Below are 23987 nucleotides of genomic sequence, written 5' to 3'. Positions count from 1 at the left end.
TGTTGTGAACATCCCTGCATGTGACGTCTGTCTAGCATTCAATAGTAGAAATGCAGGTAAGGTTAAGCGCATGCAGAGACCGGCCTTCCATCCAGGTGCATTCACACTCGAGACGCACACAAGCATTGATGAAGCATTACTGGAGAAAGCTCAGGCAGCAGAAAGAAAAATGCAAAATTTGAAGTATCAACGACACGACACGTAAGTTGCAGACAGGCCCACCCAACCGCCCCCCCCCTCCCCCCCCTCCCACACACACACACACACACACACACACACACACACACACACACACACACACATGCATACACACAGCGAGATGCTGCAGTCGGCAGTCATGTGTGCATGAGACGTGCCTGCTACTCCAGGAAGACGAGGAAGAAAAAAAAGATTCAGGACATGGACATCATTAGTCACTAGATGCACACCAATATTGTCAAAAATTTGAATAAAAAGTTTAAATGTCAATTGCCATAAACTGACTTTTCTTAGCTATGATGTACCTTTTTCTCAGGAACTGTAAAAGCTAACATTCTGATATTTGCTGTAGTTCTTAAGATTACTGAATAATCCTGCTCAGCAGTTTTCCATTATATTTTCTCTGAGAAAAGTTCTCCTTTAAAATTTGAGAAATATAGAGCAGTCCCTGGTAACACAAAACTGAAAAATTAATTTCAAAGCAACTACGACCTTAAACAAAAATCGGTTCCACACATTTTATTAGCCACTTATGTAGATGTAAACTGTGAAATTCCACTTTTATTGCTCGAGTAGTTTACGAGAAAAGGTTATAGAAATAATGGTTCAAAATGGTTCAAATAGCTCTGAGCACTATGGGACTTAACATCTGAGGTCATCAGTCCCCTAGAACTTAGAACTACTTAAACGTAACTAACCTAAGCACATCACACACATCCATGCCCGAGGCAGGATTCGAACCTGCGACCATAGCAGTCACGCGGTTCCGGACTGAAGCGCCTAGAACCGCATAGCCACTGCGGCCGGCTAAACAATGGTAATTGAAAAATAAAATCCTTATAAGATGTTTGTCATCATGCATTGTCAACCAAAAACTGCACAGAATATCAAGCATTATGTTGTACATAATAGCCTCAAGTTTTAGTATTTTAGCTGTCATATTGTTGGAGATACATATGTTAAAGTACAAGAAGACATTTTGCCCTATGCCTGTCCTTAGAGAGTATCATTTTCTTATTAGTACTCTCCACATTCAGGAAGACCTTCAGGGTTTGATGATGATCATTCAGATGCTTGAATCCACAATGATCCAGGTTGGTGTTCTTGAGGACTGCCAAATGTGATGAACTATGATCATTTCACCATCATATGATATTTGCATGCAGGGGGGAAGGTTCAAAAATTGGCTGCATGGATACCACATGGTCCAAGCCAAAATCACAAAAATCAGTGGGTAGCCATATGTGCGTCTCTGCTTATTTATCGTCCACTGGCTCGTGAACAACACTGACCATTCCTATCCTGTATCGTGACTAGTGGTGAGAAAAGGTTCCTTTATGATAACATAAGGAAAAGAAATGAGGCTGAGCCCAAATTAAGCAGCAACTCCCTGCGTAAAGACCTGTGCACATCCACAAAAAATAATTTTATGCATCTGGTGGAACGGCAACGGAGGGGTGTACTTCCCCGAGGTGTAACAGTCACTGCTGACGATAACTGTCAAAAACTGACACATCTTGCAGATGTAATCTGAAAACAGTGACCAGGAAGATGGGGTAAAGTGATGCTGCTCCACAATAATGCATGCCTGCATTCTGCTAGACTGACAGGAATTGGATTGGGAAGTCACACCACACCCATCTGATCTTGCACCCTCAGTTTTCACCTTTTCTACTCTCTATCAAACAACCTTAAAGAAAATTCATTTCTGGATGAAAATGTGCTTCAAACATGGCTCAACAAGTTCTTTGCCTCAAAACCAAATGATTTCTACTGCTGCAGAACTGAAATGTTACCCCAGACATTGTAAATAGTGATGGAGAACATATTATTGACGACTAAAGACTGTTATGTGTGTCTTTTGTGTTTATTAAACTTATGGAAAAATGCTACGAACTTATGCACTAAACCGATACATTGTATTGGAGTTTAATTGCTTTTACTTGAAGATATTCATAATTTTTTGATTTCCATCAAAGATTCTCTGTTTTGCTGGCAACAACTGGAAGTAAAATCCATTACAATTTTCTCTACCAGCTTGTCCCCAAATAAACGACAGCACACTCGTGGTTTGTTTCAGATTGGACGTGACAGATTGCAGAACACTCGGCGGGGCCCTGTTCCCCTACCTCGTCGGGCTGCCGCGACTTCACACGCTTTGAATGGAAAATATGGCTTTTGCGAGGCTGCAACTGGGTGTGAGCAGCATCCTCGAATTGTCAGGTGTGCGCTGCCTGACATTCGATTATTCCGTTGTCGCTGGAGTGCCGTTTGAAAAGTTTCCAGAAAAGCTCGTCAATCTCAGGTAACAAAAGATCTACACCTGTTAGATTACCCTGCAATTCACACTGTGTGTTTGGCAATGGGTTCCTAAATATAGAGCATACCAAGAAGTGGTACAGAATGGGACAGTGCTTTAATGCCACTGCTTATCAGTATGACATCCTGAAGACACATTCCAGTTGGAAACGGCTGTCTTCCAGCCACATATTTGAGCCATCGTATCCCTCTACAGTTTTTACCCACCGTACTTCCCTCCAATAACAAACTGACAATTTGTTTGTGTCCCAGGTTGGGACCTACTGACAAATCCTTTCTTTTAATCAAGTTGTGCCATAAATATTTTTCTTCCCCAGTTTCTGTCTACTTTCTCCTTGGGTATTCGATTTACCCATCTGATCTACAGCATTCTTTTGCACCATCTTATTTCAAAAACTGCTATTCTTTTCTTATCTGAACTGTTTATTTTACATGTTTCACATTTATATGAGGCTTTACTCCAGCCAGAAAAGACTTTCTAAGCTCTTTTTCAGAAGTGATTTTCTTCATATTTTCACTTGCTGCTTCACGTCTTCTCTACTTTAACCATCATCATTTATTTTGCTGCTCAAATAGCAAAACTCATTCACTCGTTTAGTATCTCATTTCTGAATCTGATTCTCTCAGTACTGCCTGATTTAATTTGACTACATGCCATTACCCTCATTTTACTTTTGTTGATGTTCATCTTATAATCTCTTTCCAAGACAGTAGCCATCCTGTTAAACTGCTTTTCCGAGTCATATGGTCCCTCTGACAGGATTATAATGTCAGCAGCAAACCTTTTCTCTGTCAGAATTAAAATGTCGCCAACAAACTTCAAACAGAAAACAACACAACTAAGAAATTAACAGGAAAGCTACACCTTAATAACATCATATTCGTATAAATGATTGACAGGTAGATAATAAAATGAAATTAAATTAAAGCATCGTCAGAAGAGCTCATAAAGGGAGCAGCACAGTACTGATCAATGAAGAGCAATATATAGAAAAAAAATCAAAGATTTCATCTGTGGTGTCACCGCCAGACACCACACTTGCTAGGTGGTAGCTTAAATCGGCCGCGGTCCATTTAGTACAAATCGGACCCGCGTGTCGCCACTGTGTGATCGCAGACCTAGCGCCACCACAAGGCAGGTCTCGAGATACGATATAGCACTCGCCCCAGTTGTACGGACGACATTGCTAGCGACAATACGGACAAAGCCTTCCTCTCATTTGCCGAGAGACAGTTAGAATAGCCTTCTGCTGAGTCCATGGCTACGACCTAGCAAGGCGCCATTAGCCTTACCTAGTTTGAGAGTTATCGTATAAATGTCTCAAGAAGAATGCTGTATTCATCAAAGAATAAAAATTAAGTATAAAGCAGCTACGTACTTTTCTTGCTACCATTCAATAGTTATCCTGTTCCAGACTTGACGCCGGTCGGCGTGTGTGTACGCGTGCGTTTCTTTCGGCTCCCTTCCCAGTGTGGCGTAGCAAGCTTGTTACGCCACAACATCATCTCCTTGAACAATATCAGAAAACTGAAATCCAATCCAGCAGCACATTTCCTGACACACATAACAAACAATTTCAAAGACATCAAACACATACTCACAGGTAAACAAAAACAACACATCACACAGAAGAACCCAAAATCTCCAACACTCAGAGGCTGACCTGAGGTTCACAAACCCCTTATTCCAGTGAGGGCCATTATCAACTTGATGAATGCACTACCTACCATGTGGCAAAACACATGAAAAAATTGTAACACAGCAATATGAAATGAAGAGCAGCAGAACAGTGAAACACACAAATGAGTGCATAACACAAATAAAAGACTTACACATATCACTAACAGCACCTCTCATAATTTTCAACAAAGAGAATATGTACAACTTGATACCCAGTGCAGACACAATAAAACTAATTGAAGAAAATCTACTGACGTTTAACAAACTACCGGCAGAAATGAAAAGACCAAAACCCTTCAAGCTATCACATCCAAAAATTACTTCCAGTTTGAAAAGGAATTTTACTTACAAAAAGATGGCCTTCCAGTGTGATCGTCAGTATCAGAAACATTGGCAAACATATTTATCAGCCACATAGAAAACACATTCTTTGATAAAAACATCATAAGGAAATGACACATAATTGCTTATTGGTACAGGTGGCAGGGGTAAAATACAGGGAACGAAAGGCTATTTACAATTTGTACAGAAACCAGATGGCAGTTATAAGAGTCGAGGGACATGAAAGGGAAGCAGTGGTTGGGAAGGGAGTGAGACAGGGTTGTAGCCTCTCCCCGATGTTGTTCAATCTGTATATTGAGCAAGCAGTGGAGGAAACAAAAGAAAAATTCGGAGTAGGTATTAAAATTCACGGAGAAGAAATAAAAACTTTGCTGTCTCTGATAGAATTACAAAGACATCGGCAAACCTCAAAGGACTTGGAAGAGCAGTTGAACGGAATGGACAGTGCCTTGAAAGGAGGATATAAGATGAACATCAACAACAGCAAAACGAGGATAATGGAATGTAGTTGAATTAAGTCGGGTTATGTTGAAGGAATTAGATTAGGAAGTGAGACACTTAAAGTAGTAAATGAGTTTTGCTATTTGAGGGGCAAAATAACTACATTTTATATCTTCTCTACTTCGACCATCAGCAGACTGGCAATGGCAAGGAAAGCATTTCTGAAGAAGAGAAATTCGTTAACATCAAGTATTGGTTTAAGTGTCAGGAAGTCGTTTATAAATAGTTTGTACAAGAAGAGAATAGAAGCTTTCGAAATGTGGTGCTACAGAAGACTGCTGAAGATTAGATCGGTAGATCACATAACTAATGATGAAGTATTGAACAGAATTAAGGAGAATAGGAGTTTGTGGCACAACTTGACCAGAAGAAGGGATCGGTTAGTAGGACATGTTCTGAGGCATCAAGGGATCACAAATTTAGCATTGGAGGGCAGCGTGGAGGGTAAAAATCGTAGAGGGAGACCAAGAGATGAACACACTTAGCAGATTCAGAAGGATGTAGGTTGCAGTAGGTACTGGGAGATGAAGAAGCTTGCACAGGATAGAGTAGCATGGAGAGCTGCATCAAACCAGTGTCTGGACTGAAGACCACAACAACAGCAACAAATCTGTGGATGTCATAACCTGTAGGGTGAATGAACCAACAGAGTAAATAGATAAACTTCATACAGACATAAACAGCATGAAAATAAATAAATAAATAAATTCAATTCACCATGGAAAAAGAAACACAAAATCAAATACATTTCGTGGATATAACAATAAAGAGAGACAGCAGTAGGCACACATTTGACATATTCAGAAAGCGAAGAGCCACAGATACAATTACACATGCTTCAACCAACTATCAGTAAAATAAAAAATTATCAGCCCTATGACATATACCACTCAGCCAAGAAAACCATGAAAAAGAATTACAACCATACAACTAATTGCCAAACAATGTTTATAAAATCCATATAGTGCAAAAGACTCAACCCCAAAATCAAAATATAACTAAAGAAAAATGAAAACAAGCAGAGAACACAAACACCTAAAAATGCCATAGACACTACAACACACACAGAAACACAAACTAACAGACATAACTAACAGAAAGAAATGGCGCAATTTAATATACACACAGAATAACAAATACACTAGAGAAACAGGGATTACACATTGCTTATGGAATGAGATACCCATTCCTGTCACATTTACAAACAACAACAGACAAACCAGATATATACCAAGGAGTGTACCACCGAGACTGTATGCTCTTCCTAAAGTGCATAAAGAAGGTCTGCCTTTACGGCCTATAGTCAGTAATATTGACGCACCCACATATGATTTAGCCAAACATCTAGCTTCTTTGTTGAGACCATTTGTTGGCAAATGTTCACACCATATACGGAACTCTGCTGATTTTATTAATAGACTGGGGGCTCTCCACTTAAGGCGGGGTAGGACGTCAGACGGGCCGACTTGGAGCAGGAGAGGCACCACAGGACATTTTATTTTCTGCTGTCTATACTTTTACAAATAAAGTCATAAAACTTTGTCAGCATGACCAGGAAGGATTCAGTATTCACAATCATAGCAGTGGAAGTGCAAAAATATAACAAAATGATTTTTTTTTAGGTATGAAATTTCATCATTTTTTCGCTTACTGTTGGCTGCATTTGTTGCTGTAGGTACATTTTTCTTCACAAGTAAGAGAGATTGTTTGATGAATTTTGCACAGCATACAAACCATACTTACAGGTGTATGAAACTCTAGAATTTTCCAAATCTATTAAAAGCTGTGGTAAAAATTGAGATAATTAACTACAAAATTTAATTTTTTTTCTAAACATAAAGTATAAAACATAACAGCTCATTCATTTTTTCAAAAATTAAATAGATTCTAGAGTTTCAGACAGCTGTAAGTACGGTTTGTATGCTGTGCAAAATTCATCGAACAGTCTCTCTTACTTATGAAGAAAAGTGTACCTATCGCAACAAATGCAGCCAATAGTAAGTGGAAAAATGATGAAATTTCACATGTAAAAAAATTATTTTGTCATGTTTTTTAACTTCCGCTGCTACGAGTGTGAATCCTGAATCCTTCCTGGTCTTGCTGACAAAGTTTTATGAATTTACTTGTAAAAGTATAGACAGTGGAAATTAAAATGTCCTGTGGTGCCTCTCCTGCTCAAAGTCGGCTCGTTTGACGTCCTACCCCCCTTAAGTAGTTCGGATCTTCTAGTGAGTTTTGATGTAATTTCCCTTTTCACAAAAGTACCTCTTGCAGATTCCTTGATTCTAATTGGTCAACAGTTTGAATCAGACATTATGTTGAAACAAAGCAGTACTCTTTCCTCAACTTATTTTATGTTTAACCAGGAATATTATGAACAGTCTGACGGTGTCACCATGGGCAGCCCTCTGTCTCCTCTGGTGGCTAACCTCCTTATGGAGGATTTTGAGGAGAGAGCACTTGAAACAGCGGTCTGTAAACCAACTGTTTTTTGGAGCTATGTCGATGACACTTTCATAGTGTGGCCCCACAGAGAAGAAAAGTTAATGGAGTTTTTTCATCATCTTAACTCCATCCATGAGAATATTCGATTTACTATGGAACTAGAGAAAGATGGCTGCCTTCCATTCCTGGATGTTTTGGTTAAACAGAAGAGCGACGGCACTGTGGGACATTCTGTCTATCGGAAGCCCACTCACACTGATTTGTATTTGCATTCATCAAGTTGCCATCACCCATCCCAGACTGTGAGTGTACTTAAAACCCTTGTACACAGGGCACACACGGTGTCGGATGCAGAGAATTTGCCTATGGAACTGGCACATTTGAGGATGGTGTTCAGAGACAATGGGTGCTTGACCCGGCAAATTAACAGGGCCTTCTCAACTAGAGCCAGGAACCGGGAAGTGGATAAAGAGGAGAACGTCCCAGCCAAGTCCCTAGCTTTTCTTCCCTTTGTCGGAAATATCTCCTTCAAGATAGCAAGGATTCTTAATCATTTTCATGTGAAAGTGGTTTTTTGTCCGCCTTCTACGATTTCGGATTTGCTGGGATGGATGAAGGATGATTTGTCACTGCGGAAGGCGGGAATTTACATAATACCATGTTAATGTGGTATGGCCTAAATAGGACAGACAATGCGTACAATGGAAGAGTCTTGTACAGAACAACAACGATGCACTCACCTACTGCAAGCCAGTAAGTCTGCAGTTGCGGAACATTGTATTTCTAATGGACATTCAATGGAGTACTACAAAACTTCGATTTTGGCCACTGCAAAAACTTTTTGGACTCCATTATCAAAGAATCAGTGGAAATACGCATTGCGGGAAATCTAATGAACCGTGACAGTGGTTACCAATTGAATAATGCATGGAATCCCATCGTCTCCGAAATTTGCTCGAGACGAAGACCCCAGAAGTGTTCGATAGCTGCGGCCAGTGACAATACCCACGGCAGCTGAGTATTGCAATTCCACCAGCGAGGGTGCTGCCACTGGGAGGTGTGGCCCTATCTGTCTCTGCGACTGCAACGCATGCGCAGCATTACTATCAGTGCACTATATAAGCTGGAGTTGAGAACGTCTTTGTCAGTCCTCGTTCCACTCACCTGAAGATGGTTGGCAGTTGTACAGTCGAAATATCGTGCAGTGAAGTTTATGACGACTGGCTGCAAGCCCGAAATCTTTTTGAACACAGGAATATACTAGTTAGAATGCCAAGAACATGAACCAGTATATCTGGTGATGACAGGTGGGAATTTCAAAACAAGGTGGCGGTGGTGGTTGTTGGGATGTTTAAGGGGGACTAAACAGCTAAGGTCATCAGTCCCCCTCAAAACAAGGTATAAAGAACTTGTAAGAAGTTGGAAATATAAGAATAGCAATTCTACCTCTGCTGGATACCTGATAAAACAAGGGCATGAACTATCCAACATGGAACAGGACATGAAAATTATTAAGGTGAACAACTACAACAAAAAAACTCCAGACATTACAGGAAAACTTTCATATACAAAGAGTCCTTGCAATGAATAAGGAAGTACTTAATGAGAAAATCAATAAAAGCAGTTACTCACAGATCAGTCATTAAAACAATAACAGAGATGTGGAACATCTCTCTCTCTCTCTCTCTCTCTCTCTCTCTCTCTCTCTCTCTCTCTCTCTCTCTCTCATACACACACACACACACACACACACACACACACACACACACACAAAAAACAAATGAAAAATATCAAGCCATACACACAACATAAACAAAAGACGAAAGATAAGCACACAGCGACAATTGGCATTACCCGTGGTAAACACTACATGGTGAACACATAGTGAAAGTGCAAGTGAGTTGTTGCAATAAAGGTGGGTGAAAAAACAACAGAAATCCGCCATCTGGATTATGGGGAACAAGCGAACACATCTCCAGGACCACACATATGAACTAGCATCAATGGAAATCATAAGTAACACCAAATGATAATTTAACCTCATGAAACTAGTGCTATAAATGTTGTTTCTAATCGGAAAAACAAGAGAAAAACATAAGAAAACATAACATAGTAACATATTTGGACTACTACCTAATGCATTTTTATCATAGATATGAAAACAAATATGTATTTCAGGCCACTAAAGATGCTTCATAAATGAAAGAAGTGAAACGCATATGGCAAAAAACAAACTGCCTTTCATTTAGTTGCAAAGACAAAACGTACCTCCAAGAAAAAATATTTCTTATCGCTGAACTTCAAAACCCTTTCCAAATTTTTTGTCCATATCTGTCACAGCTTCCCAACATTTTCACTGAATAATATTATGATAGCTGCAACCCTGTTTCACTCCCTTCTCAGCTGCTACCACCTTCATTTTATCTGCATCTTTTTCCACTCACATGAAGCATATGATACCACCTGGTGTCACTGTAACTCGATCCCATGGCTCTGATTTCAAGCTTCGGGAATCTGCGAGTCCAGTGGCTACACATACTCCTTATTTTTTTTTCTTTTAAGATGTCTTGAGGCCTTCAGCTGCCATTCTCTTTATTTCCTGTACGATTGTACAATTTCGGCCTTAGGCCATTTTCAAGTATTTTTATGCATGATTTTTTAGTAGCAGATTATGTCATTCACATCGTTGTTCCTGTGACATCATGTTATGCTCATAAAATAAATCCAATGTGTTCATGCTATTTTAGGAGCATGTTACTTTTGAGCAGTTACATTACATAACATTTTTATTGGTCCTTTTGATCATTTGTTGTACAAGGTATACTGTACAATATTGGACAGTTCATTGTGATTTACAATACATGTTTTTAAATCATATAACAGTATTTAAATTGTTTTAGCCTTCATATTATTACAACTGAAGGTTCAGCTTCCATACATTATATTTAACGTAAATAATTATCTTTTTTCTTTTTAGGTATTTGGCAATAAATTTTTATGTTTCAAGATATTCATTTATACTATAATAACATTTTTGCAATAGATATTATGGACAGCAGTTTTAAATCTTGAAATGTCTTTTATTGTTTTAATGTTTGTAGGTAGCTTATTGTATAGTCTTGTTTCCTTTTGCAACTACTTGAAAGTAACACGCTCCTAAAATAGCGTGAACACTTCGGATTTATTTTATGAACGTAACGTAATGTCATAGAAGCAATGACTCATATGACATAATCTGCTACTAAAAAATCATCCATTAAATACTTGAAAACGGCTGCTGGTAAACCTTTTGGGATGTGAGGTCGTGGTCTGAGAAACTCTTCTGTTCCTGACGTTTTGTCCAGGACTGTGCTGGACATCTTCAGAGGCAGTCCTCTGCCGAGTCTTGCCGACTGACTGGTCAGACGTCCGAGAGCGACATATATACTGTAGGAAAGGGGGCATGGTCGAAGTAACACGTGATTAGCAGAGATAATCCTTGTCAAAGATAAAACTTAACTATCGATTGTCATCTTGTCAAAGATAAAGTTGTCTAGCGATTCTGCAGAGCTACTGTCCATATGTCACTAAGTTTCATTGCCTCCTATTTTCTGTTAAAATCATCCTGATGCTTATAAATTTCAATGGCTTCTCTACATAACTGTGGATAATAATTTGACGTTGTAAATAAAATTTCTGTTTCAGAAAACTTCACTTCGTGGTTTCCCGACTGAAGAGCATGCTCTGCCGATAGGAAAAATAGAGAAATCAGCTATAGCAGAGACTTTTGTGCTCTTTTAGCCATGTATTTACACTCCTCTTGGTAGTTCCAATATAAACTTTACCACACGTACACAGAATTTTGTATACACCACATGTCAACACAGGAGGGTGTTTATCCTTTGCAGATTGCAGCACTTGACTTATTTTCTTTGTTGTTGTAAAGACCGGTCTGATGTCATGTTTCTGTAAAATCTTACCAATCTGATCTGCTACTTTTTTAATAATACGTGAAAATGGCCTAAAGCCAAAATTGTACAATCGTACAGGAAATAAAAAGAATGACAGCCAAAGGCTACAAGAAATCTTTCAAAAAATTGCACTGAAAATTATAGACTCCTTATATGACGACTTTTGCTTGTGGTACGGCTATGAGTCCGTGGCCTTAGCTGAACGTCAACTTCAAGGTGTCGTACAGAGAGCCCATTCTTGGGACCTGTAGCAAGGCTCCCAGTTTTCCTCCAATAAAGCACATATCATACATTTTTGTCGCCACAACACGGTCTGTGCAAATCGAAAGCTCTACTTAGAAATCCAGTGCCGTGAGATACATTGACCTTCTTCTGGGCTCCTATTATAATAGACACTGTTACACCATACCTGTCAGCTTAAAACAAGTTGGATGCAGAATCTCAATGCTCTCCACTTTCTTACGTCTTTTTCCACTTTTGTGTGTGGTTCGTACTGCACAGCTTGTAACGGTCGTCATCACTCGGGTACTCTTTCCAGATGGTCCTTCCATTTAATTCTAAATTCATATATCTTATCATTTTTTTATTCAACTTTGAACTGTTTTTGTAATATGCATTTTTATTTTGTCTATTTTTGCGTATCCTTTCACCATTCATAGGAATCTCATTTCCAGCACTTGAATCTTATTTTTTAGTGCATAATGATTGGTATATAAGTTCATAGTGTTTTTCCATAAGTTTAATAAACACAATAGATACTCATAACAGAGACTTTAGTCATCAGTAATATATTCTCCTTCACTGTTTACAACAGTCTGCCAATGCCGGTGTAAATTTTTGATTCTACGACTAGAAATCGTTCTTTCGAGACGAAGAACTCGTCGAGCCACTTTCGGAGCACATTTTCATGTCGAATTGAATTTCCTTGAAGGTTGTTTGATGAAAAGCAGAAGGATGAAAATTTTAGGGTATAAGATCAGGTGAATAAGGTGGGTGTGGAATGACTTCCCTACCCAACTCCTATGTAGTGTTTTTTGTCAGTGATGCAAAATGCAGTCTAGCATTATCGTGGAGTAGCATCGCTTCACGCAGTCTTCCTGGTCGTTGTTCTCAGACTGTGTCTGTGAGATGTCTCAGCTCATAACAATAAATATCAGCAGTGACGGTTACACCCAAGGGAAGCAATTCGAGGCACGCCCCACCATCACTGTTCCATCAGATGCATTACGTTATCTTTTGTGAATACGTGCAAGTCTTTGTACGGACAGTTGCTAATTTGTTTGCGCCTTAACCATTCCTTTCTTTTCGTAATGTTAGCATAAAGACACCATTTCTCGTCACCCGTAAGGATCGGTCGGAGGTGTTCACGAGTCAGTTCACGACGAGCGAGAATAGGTGCAAGTACGGCCACCTGTTCATTTTTATGATTTCGGTTTAGTGTGTGCGGTACCCATTTGCCCAATTTTTGAACCTTCCCCATTGCGTGCAAATGTTGCACAATGGTGGAACGATCACAGTTCATCACATTTGCCAGTTCTCAAGCACACTGACACGGACGAGTGTGGATTAATGCATTTAAACTATCTTCCTTCGTCAAGCCCCGAAGGTCTTCCCGATTTCAGGCAGTCACTAATGTCGAAACAATACTTCTTAAAATGAAAAAACAATTTTCTTGTTACGCTCTGTCCATTGGCATTATCCCGATGTTTCTGGCCACCTCCACTGCTGTCCGAAAAGTTCAGATTTCTCCACTCGGCCCTCAGTTTTCTACTCTACTCACTATCTCAAAATGACAAAATGGCAATATGTGAATGCAAGTAGCAATAGCAAACTACAAAGAAAAACTGATAATCGCTAAATAAACCCGTAGCGACTGGATTACCGATAAGCAAAACAAAAACGCTATGAAGTTGTTCGCCAAACTAATGTTACACTTGTATTTCCTGCAGCCATTTACCCCCTTGCCTCGTTCAGCCCCTCTCACTCTGGAACTGCTCCTTCCCTGTGCGTACTGTCACTCTCCTCTTGTTACCTACCCCCCCCCCCCCCCCCCTCCCTGCACCCTTTCCTACCTCGTATCCCAGTATGTCACTTCCTTTTAGATTCTTTTCTCATTGTTTTCTCTGAGATAAATATGAGCCTCCATGTATATAATTAAATTTTCTGTTGTTCAAACATGCACAATATAGAGGTAACTCCATTGGATGGCCACGTTGTCACAGTAAAAGCAGTGTTTTCATTCTTATCACTGGGAGCTGGGAGTCAAAGAGTGTCAAGGTGACCCGAAGGCCGTAGAAGGGCTGGCCAAGCAGATGCCCGGTCTTAAAATCCACGGCGTCATTCGACCTTTGTAACCGGCTTTCTACGTGTCCGATAACGAGTGTGGTGCAGAACTTGAAGAGGAGGAGAATGTGTTGCTTCGCAGTGCAGAGGAAGCAGTGGATGACTGGAGAGTTGCAGTGATAGTTAAAGAGTGATAACGATGTCTAGGATTAAAGCAGTATATCTGTTCTCTTTCTAGAGAATATATAAAACTGATATGATATTTATAGGGAACTAATTTTAAATACTGATTGCATCTCAGCTGGAATATTGTAACTGGGCCAAAATTTAATACTTCTCAACTTTTGTTACTAGACTGTGTGTCGTAGTGGACTGCTGCAGGCTGTCAGGTCGAAAATATTTATTTTGGGTGTAACGTCACATTAACATTGGTGGAAACTGTTTTGAAACAGGGTAATTACAAGTAATTGTGGAAGTGTGTAGAAAGAACATAAATTATTTACAGTAATATTAGGAAAAGGATAGTGTGCAACTCAGTGGGTCATCTTTACACTGATTAGCAGACAAGTACAACGAATAGACTGTTATACATTCTAGCTCCTGGCCGTGTTCGCTCGTGCGAACGTACGCGTATTTTCTTTGCCGAAGGAGGCTCTGACAGAAAGTGGTAATGTGTAACAGTCTTTTAGTTGTGCCTGACTGCCAATCCTTTTTTTAAAATTGTTGATATTTCAGCCTGAAGTTTCCATTGTTTAACCATCTGCAATAGTGTTTAAATTCTGGCTTTAACGATCTGCAATGACGCTCGGTTTCTCGTCGTAATGACAGTGGATTTGAAACAACTTTTTCTTTACGAGATAAAGTGGCAAGACTGATGAGGTAGCCATTCTTAAATATCACTGGCTGGACTAGCATGTATTATTGTGTACAGTAATTAATTTAAAATAGTTATGAAATATTTGTTATCTGTTTATCCAAAAAAATTTTTCTTGCTTATTTATTCACTTTTTATTTGTATTATGTGCAAGTTTCATCAAAATAAATGTTCTCTTTGTGGTAATCTGAAGTTAGAAACTTTTGTCAGTTTTTATGAACTAGTGAAACAATAATAAATTAGCACCAGATACCCTATTATTTTAAGTGTCAATTATACAGGTATTTATCAGGTTACTACTAATTAACATTTTTAAACTTGGCGATATCACGTTCCATTCAGAGCAACGTACCCCTTGAGTTATAAGATGTGATCGACTGTGCTTAATTTATGTCTCTGTACATCTGTGTCATCAGAAAATCTTCTTTAAAGTAATGAGTTCATAGTTCATGTCCGAGAGAGGGGGGCGGGTGGGGGGGAGGGGGGGGGGGGGAAGGAAAGAAAGAAATACCCAGAAGGGGAGGAGGAAAAGAAATGAAACTTCACAAGTTGAGAGGGTATGTGATGTAGGAATGATTACAGAATGGAGTCAAATTTACAAAATCTTGGCAGTACGAGCCCACTTAACCAGTACGATGTCGCCCCCACTCTGGCCTGGATGCGTGCACTGACATGGCTGGGAAGGATATCGTACACTGGCTGCATCCTCTCCTGAGGGGAGCCGGCCCCCAGCTGGCACTCAGTACCCTGCGTACTGGCACTCGGATAGGCTCGATGCCCGAACTGGTCTCGCGCATCTTCTATCAGTGGCGAAACTGGCGATTGTTTTGTTTGCAGAACTCCCTCAATATCATGCCGTTGTAACATTTTTAAACAAACCAGGTGGATTCTTTCACACTGTTACATTTTTCTCCCCCGCCACTAGCTCCCTCATCCCCCGCCCCGCCCCCTTTCCTTTCCTTTGTGTGTGTGTGTGTGTGTGTAAACATCATTGGCTTATCATTTGTATGGCAGGTGTGCACAATATCAAAAGTCTCAAATATTAGCTCAGGCTAATTTTATTATCCATTACATTCGTCTGGTTACCTAGAAGCCATTAGTGTAATTAGTTTACTAAAAACTGTGCTGACTACAAATACCAGTAACATAAAACATTGTTATCATTGTTCATGTGTAAACATCTATCTCATTACTGGCTTTCAGATAAAGTATTTATAGATGCAGCTAATGTCGGGAAACTGGTGGTGAGTTTTGCTCACAACTAGTTTCAGAGTAATTAGCATTTATAGTAGAAGCGTTGTTACCAAAAACAGAATACCATTTTTTGGCAAACTAAGCAGCATAATCCAATAGCAATTATTGTTTTATTTAAAATTCCTCAGTCACACTGTGGTGGGTGTACTGTAAGACCTTCGGTACACACACCATCAGATTATATGACTTGTCACTCTAACGAAGTAGGCGAGTGTCAACAATATGTCTCATGGTCCTATCGTGGCGTGTTTATCTTCTGCCGTTTGGTCAGACGATAGAAATGCCACTTGCACGCTTAGAGTAGCAGATTGACGGTGAACAACTTTAAACAGAACTTGATTAATTTTCACACACATTTATTAAAATAATAACAAGCCTAAAAACTACTTAACTTGGTTCTGGATGCTATTTACAATTGACACTCTGAAGTTCCTTTGTCAAGTATCAGAGACATGTGACAATAAGATTAACGTACCAAGACCAAAGTGTCTGCCATATTCCTGTACACAGCCGTGAAGATAAATGAATAATCTTATTAGGCGCAAACTGAAACTTGACTATTGACTGGTACAGACAAATGCAGACTGGTACAGACTAATGCAGACTGACTAATCGGAGGTCTGTACACTTGTTATAATACCTCGAGCGTTCAGGTATCACTGCGCGAGTGTGATCCGCAAGGACAAAAGGTTCTACGTTAGCAGCAATCTCATTGGCTGCGTTACATATTAATACGCGAATCGGCGGAAGCAGAATTTGGTCCATCTCTTAAGACAGTGCCATCTCGTAGTGCGGAGACGGACGAACGCTGCGCCTGCGCTGTTGTGCTTAGCGGGGTGCGCTCTAGTGGGAAAGTTGTGTACGCGCTAACTACGCGGAACTATGTACACAACACACACAAATCTTATTCCACTATTTGACCGAGCGAGGTGGTGCACGGTGAGCACACTGGACTCGAATTTGGGAAGTTGACGGTTCAATCCTGTGTCATACACATTTAGGTTTTCTGCGATTTCCCTACATCACTCTACGGAAATGCCGGGACAGTTCCTATCGGAGAGTGCGGCCAATTTCCTTCCCTGTCTTTGACACGATCTGACCTCGTGCTCCATATCTAATGACCCCGATGTTGACAGGATGTTAAATCCGACCTTCCTTCCTCGTTTCCATTATTCACAAATAGAAATCTTTAGCTATAATTTGTAAAAGGACAGCAAGTAACAGTAACTGAATGTACTGCAGATTTTTGTACTTTATAAAAGAGAGGTTGCTAAGAGCCACACGAGTCAGTCTCCAGAAGTGTATAATGTGAGCGAGATCTGTTCCAAAAATTGCTACACACTGTCAGCAGAAGAGTTAGCACTGTGTACTGAGTTTTATATGAATTTCACACCTGGGAGATCATTCTGTAGTTTAATTGCAAATTCACAGTGAATCATTCAAAAGCAACAACTAATCTCGAGAACTCTGTCAAACTTCGACAACGGTTTCTGGAAACTGTAACGACAGTATTGGACTGTGACCTGTGTTATCTCCAAATGATATTTACTGTGCATATCATTTTCATTTTGATGTGATTAGTTACTTGAAAGGATAACAATTTAAGGATGTTAATCGGTGACTGTGTTAATTGAACGTCAGCCACACATAAACTTCTGTCACTTTAGTGTTTAGGTTACTACACTTGAACAACCGTCATCATTGTAACATCAGTAGAGTGTACTATGTGGCTTATCCTTTATCTGTGCATAAACTACAGTGACTGGGACTCAGATCTGACCATAAACAAAAAGTTATTTAATATCAAAGTGCAAATAAAGTGTTTTGGATTCTAAATCTGGTGCAGACAGTATCATTTGACACAGCCTATTTTTGACAATCACTTTTCAGCCAAATCCAACGGAGGTGCTTCTACCGATGATATATTAGCACGGGTAAATAGGGTAATGTTACAACTTGGGAGTGTTATGCCATCAAAACTGGTGCCAGAGACAGGGAATTGTATGGCACTGTTCTGGATGTCTTGTCCAAAAATTACCTCGAGCAGATAGTTAGAGAACCAACTCATGAGGGTAACATCTTAGACCTCCTGGCAACAGACAGACCTGGACATACAGAATCAGTTAACATAGAGGAAGGTATCAGTGACGTGACAGCATCTGTGACAACGGTGAGCCGTGTGGCTCGATCGGCGATATTCTCACCGCCGGTACGGGTCACCTTTCCAGTGGTGTGTGCAGAGCACACGGTGGCGCCACCTCCTGGGCCGATTGAGGAGGGAGGGGCTTGTGCTGTAAATTGTGGCCGGAATAGACTACTTGGTTCTGTGCTGTTGACTTCATTTTCTTGGCCGGCCATTCCTACTCCTACTGAGTCTGTCCTTGAATGTGTTAATTTCAACTTCCTTAGTACGCAAGGTTCTAGTGAGAGCTGTATGTGATGTCACGATTAACGTTTACTAGGGCCTGGAGTGCTGATACATTCTGTTTGTAGATTGCTACTGTCAGTGTTAACCGCCATTGAAAACAGTTTGTCTGGCCCTTGTCTAAGTGCCGCCCGGTTATTGTATTTATATCACATGACGGAGTTAAGCTGGCTAGTTGCTATAGATATACATGGATAAAATGTTCCCTGGATATATTTTGCTGCGAATTGCAATAACATTACTGTTACGTTTCTATCTGAAGCGATAGTGTCTTTGAGAGACACGTTGTTGTTGTTGTCGTGGTCTTCAGTCCTGAGACTGGTTTGATGCAGCTCTCCATCCTACTCTATCCTGTTCAAGATTCTTCATCTCCCAGTACCTACTGCAGCCTACATCCTTCTGAACCTGCTTAGTGTATTCATCTCTTGGTCTCCCTCTACGATTTTTACCCTCCACGCTGCCCTCCAATGCTAAATTTGTGATCCCTTGATGCCTCAAAACATGTCCTACCAACCGGTCTCTTCTTCTTGTCAAGTTGTGCCACAAACTCCTCTTCTCCCCAATCCTATTCAATACCTCCTCATTAGTTACGTGATCTACCCACCTTATCTTCAGCATTCTTCTGTAGCACCACATTTCGAAAGCTTCTATTCTCTTCTTGTCCAAACTGGTTATCGTCCATGTTTCACTTCCATACATGGCTACACTCCATACAAATACTTTCAGAAACGACCTCCTGACACTTAAATCTATACTCGATGTTAACAAATTTCTCTTCTTCAGAAACGATTTCCTTGCCATTGCCAGTCTACATTTTATATCCTCTCTACTTCGACCAAAATCAGTTATTTTACTCCCTAAATAGCAAAACTCCTTTACTACTTTAAGTGTCTCATTTCCTAATCTAATCCCCTCAGCATCACCCGATTTAATTTGACTACATTCCATTATCTTCGTTTTGCTTTTGTTGATGTTCATCTTATATCCTCCTTTCAAGACACTGTCCATTCCATTCAACTGCTCTTCCAAGTCCTTTCCTGTCTCTGACAGAATTACAATGTCATCGGCAAACCTCAAAGTTTTTACTTCTTCTCCATGAATTTTAATACCTACTCCGAATTTTTCTTTTGTTTCCTTTACTGCTTGGTCAATATACAGATTGAATAACATCGGAGAGAGGCTACAACCCTGTCTCACTCCTTTCCCAACCACTGCTTCCCTTTCATGCCCCTCGACTCTTATAACTGCCATCTGGTTTCTGTACAAATTGTAAATAGCCTTTCGCTCCCTGTATTTTACCCCTGCCACCATCAGAATTTGAAAGAGAGTATTCCAGTTAACGTTGTCAAAAGCTTTCTCTAAGTCTACAAATGCTAGAAACGTAGGTTTGCCTTTTCTTAATCTTTCTTCTAAGATAAGTCGTAAGGTTAGTATTGCCTCACGTGTTCCAACATTTCTACAGAATCCAAACTGATCCTCCCCGAGGTCCGCTTCTACCAGTTTTTCCATTCGTCTGTAAAGAATTCGCGTTAGTATTTTGCAGCTGTGACTTATTAAACTGATAGTTCAGTAATTTTCACATCTGTCAATACCTGCTTTCTTTGGGATTGGAATTATTATATTCTTCTTGAAGTCTGTGGGTATTTCGCCTGTCTCATACATCTTGCTCACCAGATGGTAGAGTTTTGTCATGACTGGCTCTCCCTAGACCATCAGTAGTTCTAATGGAATGTTGTCTACTCCCGGGGCCTTGTTTCGACTCAGGTCTTTCAGTGCTCTGTCAAACTCTTCACGCAGTATCTTATCTCCCATTTCATCTTCATCTACATCCTCTTCCACTTCCATAATATTGTCCTCAAGTACATCACCCTTGTATAAACCCTCTATATACTCCTTCCACCTTTCTGCTTTCCCTTCTTTGCTTAGAAGTGGGTTGCCATCTGAGCTCTTGATATTCATACAAGTGTTTCTCCTTTCTCCAAAGATCTCTTTAATTTTCCTGTAGGCAGTATCTATCTTACCCTAGTGAGATAAGCCTCTACATCCTTACATTTATCCTCTAGCCATCCCTGCTTAGCCATTTTGCACTTCCTGTTGATCTCATTTTTGAGACGTTGGTATTCCTTTTTGCCTGCTTCATTTACTGCGTGTTATATTTTCTCCTTTCATCAATTAAATTCAATATTTATTCTGTTCCCCAAGGATTTCTATTAGCCCTTGTCTTTTTACCTACTTGATCCTCTGCTGCCTTCACTACTTCATCCCTCAGAGCTACCCATTCTTCTTCTACTGTATTTCTTTCCCCCATTCCTGTCAATTGTTCCCTTATGCTCTGCCTGAAACTCTCTACAACCTCTGGTTTAAATATGTCTGCTTGTGTCTGTATATGTGTGTGTGTGCGTGAGTGTATACCCGTCCTTTTTTCCCCCTAAGGTAAGTCTTTCCGCTCCCGGGATTGGAATGACTCTTTACCCTCTCCCTTAAAACCCACATCCTTTCGTCTTTCCCTCTCCTTCCCTCTTTCCTGATGAGGCAACAGTTTGTTGCGAAAGCTTGAATTTTGTGTGTATGTTTGTGTTTGTTTCTGTGTCTGTCGACCTGCCAGCACTTTCATTTGGTAAGTCACATCATCTTTGTTTTTAGATATATTTTTTCTACGTGGAATGTTTCCCTCTATTATATATATATATATATATATATAACCCGGATGGTGTAACACTGTGCCAAGATGTGCTGGCCGTGCACCAAGGCATGTTTAGCCACAGGGTGATCCTCATTACCAACAAACACTGTCCGCCTGTGTCCATTCATGCGAATGGACAGTTTGTTGCTGGTCATTCCCACATAGAATGCGTCACAGTGTAGGCAGGTCAGTTGGTAGATCACGTGGGTGCTTTCACACGTGGCTCTGCCTTTGATCGTGTACACCTTCCGGGTTACAGGACTGGAGTAGGTGGTGGTGGGAGGGTGCATGGGACAGGTTTTACACCGGGGGCGGTTACAAGGGTAGGAGCCAGAGGGTAGGGAAGGTGGTTTGGGGATTTCATAGGGATGAACTAAGAGGTTACGAAGGTTAGGTGGACGGCGGAAAGACACTCTTGGTGGAGTGGGGAGGATTTCATGAAGGATGGATCTCATTTCTGGGCAGGATTTGAGGAAGTCGTATCCCTGCTGGAGAGCCACATTCAGAATATGATCCAGTCCCGGAAAGTATCCTGTCACAAGTGGGGCACTTTTGTGGTTCTTCTGTGGGAGGTTCTGGGTTTGAGAGGATGAGGAAGTGGCTCTGGTTATTTGCTTCTGTACCAGGTCGGGAGGGTAGTTGCGGGATGCGAAAGCTGTTGTCAGGTTGTTGGTGTAATGCTTCAGTGATTCCGGACTGGAGCAGATTCGTTTGCCACGAAGACCTAGGCTGTAGGGAAGGGACCGTTTGATGTGGAATGGGTGGCAGCTGTCGTAATGGAGGTACTGTTGCTTGTTGGTGGGTTTGATGTGGACAGACGTGTGAAGCTGGCCATTGGACAGGTGGAGGTCAACATCAAGGAAAGTGGCATGGGACTTGGAGTATGACCAGGTGAATCTGATGGAACCAAAGGAGTTGAGGTTGGAGAGGAAGTTCTGGAGTTCTTCTTCACTGTGAGTCCAGATCATGAAGATGTCATCAATAAATCTGCACCAAACTTTGGGTTGGCAGGCCTGGGTAACCAAGAAGCAAACCTCAACCACCTCTCATTGCACACAAACCCAGTCTCTCCCATCTACTCAGTCTCCCACTTCCAGCTCCACTCCCTCCAAAACCTCGAAGTTCCAAGCAACACAAACTGGCACCATAACACCCTAATTCAGTAGTTAACCTTTCCTCCAAACCTCTCTCCCAATCTGAAACCTCTGTCCTATCCAAAGGCCTCACCTTCAGCTTCACTCCCAGATTCAACCAAACAGCCCTCGTCAAAGATTTACTGTCCTACACTCGTACTCTCTGCTGGAAGTATCACTTTGCCATGAAGAAAAATGATCCTAATCCTACCCCTAATGATCCAACTCCCCAAGACACTATCCAAATTGAACCCTGCCTGGAACAGTTCCGTCCTCCGTCACAGTGGGACCCACCTCCTCTGCCTCAAAATCACCCTCTCCAAACCTTCCAGGAATTTCTGACTTCCAGCCTTGCCTCTCAATCCTTCTTAAAAAACCTTAATCCTACTCCCAACATCACCACTGCTGAAGCCCAGGCTATCCGTGATCTGAAGGCTGACCGGTCCATCATCATTCTTCCGGCGGACAAGGGTTCCACGACCGTGGTACTTGATCGTCGGGAGTATGTGGATGAGGGACTGCGTCAGCTTTCAGACAATACCACATACAAAGTTTGCCAAGGTAATCCCATTCCTGATGTCCAGGCGGAGCTTCAGGGAATCCTCAGAACCTTAGGCCCCCTACAAAACCTTTCACCTGACTCCATCAACCTCCTGACCCCACCGACACCCCGCACCCCTACCTTCTACCTTCTTCCTAAAATTCACAAACCCAATCATCCTGGCCGTCCCATTGTAGCTAGTTACCAAGGCCCCACAGAACGTATCTCTGCCTACGTAGATCAACACCTTCAACCCATTATGTGCAGTCTCCCATCCTTCATCAAAGACACCAACCACTTTCTCGAACGCCTGGAATCCTTACCCAATCCGTTACCCCCAGAAACCATCCTTGTAACCATTGATGCCACTTCCTTGTACACAAATATCCCGCATGTCAAGGGCCTCACTGCGATGGAGCACTTCCTTTCACGCCGACCACCCGCCACCCTACCTAAAACCTCTTTCCTCATTACCTTAGCCAGCTTCATCCTGACTCACAACTTCTTCACTTTTGAAGGCCAGACATACCAACAATTGAAGGGAACAGCCATGGGTACCAGGATGGCCCCTTCATATGCCAACCTATTCATGGGTCGCTTAGAGGAAGCCTTCTTGGTTACCCAGGCCTGCCAACCCAAAGTTTGGTACAGATTTATTGATGACATCTTCATGATCTGGACTCACAGTGAAGAAGAACTCCAGAATTTCCTCTCCAACCTCAACTCCTTTGGTTCCATCAGATTCACCTGGTCATACTCCAAATCCCATGCCACTTTCCTTGATGTTGACCTCCACCTGTCCAATGGCCAGCTTCACATGTCCGTCCACATCAAACCCACCAACAAGCAACAGTACCTCCATTACGACAGCTGCCACCCATTCCACATCAAACGGTCCCTTCCCTACAGCCTAAGTCTTCGTGGCAAACGAATCTGCTCCAGTCCGGAATCACTGAAGCATTACACCAACAACCTGACAACAGCTTTCGCATCCTGCAACTACCCTCCCGACCTGGTACAGAAGCAAATAACCAGAGCCACTTCCTCATCCTCTCAAACCCAGAACCTCCCATAGAAGAACCACAAAAGTGCCCCACTTGTGACAGGATACTTTCCGGGACTGGATCAGATTCTGAATGTGGCTCTCCAGCAGGGATACGACTTCCTCAAATCCTGCCCAGAAATGAGATCCATCCGTCATGCAATCCTCCCCACTCCACCAAGAGTGTCTTTCCGCCGTCCACCTAACCTTCGTAACCTCTTAGTTCATCCCTATGAAATCCCCAAACCACCTTCCCTACCCTCTGGCTCCTACCCTTGTAACCGCCCCCGGTGTAAAACCTGTCCCATGCACCCTC

General features: G+C 41.4%; 1 protein-coding gene across 1 annotated transcript in view; it reads left to right on the top strand.

Annotated features, from left to right (window-relative positions):
* LOC126456740 (uncharacterized) overlaps positions 1–23987 on the top strand; it is a 181533-nt gene that overhangs the window by 143347 nt on the left and 14199 nt on the right. The window contains exon 7 of the mRNA XM_050092485.1: positions 2279–2503. Within this exon, the coding sequence (XP_049948442.1) occupies positions 2279–2289 (11 nt within the window). The 3' untranslated portion in view covers positions 2290–2503. The remainder of the gene's footprint in view (positions 1–2278; positions 2504–23987) is intronic.

Source organism: Schistocerca serialis, chromosome 2 (genome assembly GCF_023864345.2).
Source record: "Schistocerca serialis cubense isolate TAMUIC-IGC-003099 chromosome 2, iqSchSeri2.2, whole genome shotgun sequence".
NCBI classification, from domain to species: domain Eukaryota; kingdom Metazoa; phylum Arthropoda; class Insecta; order Orthoptera; family Acrididae; genus Schistocerca; species Schistocerca serialis.
The sequence above is the reverse complement of the archived record's forward strand: the minus strand, read 5'-3'. Positions and strand labels throughout refer to the sequence as shown.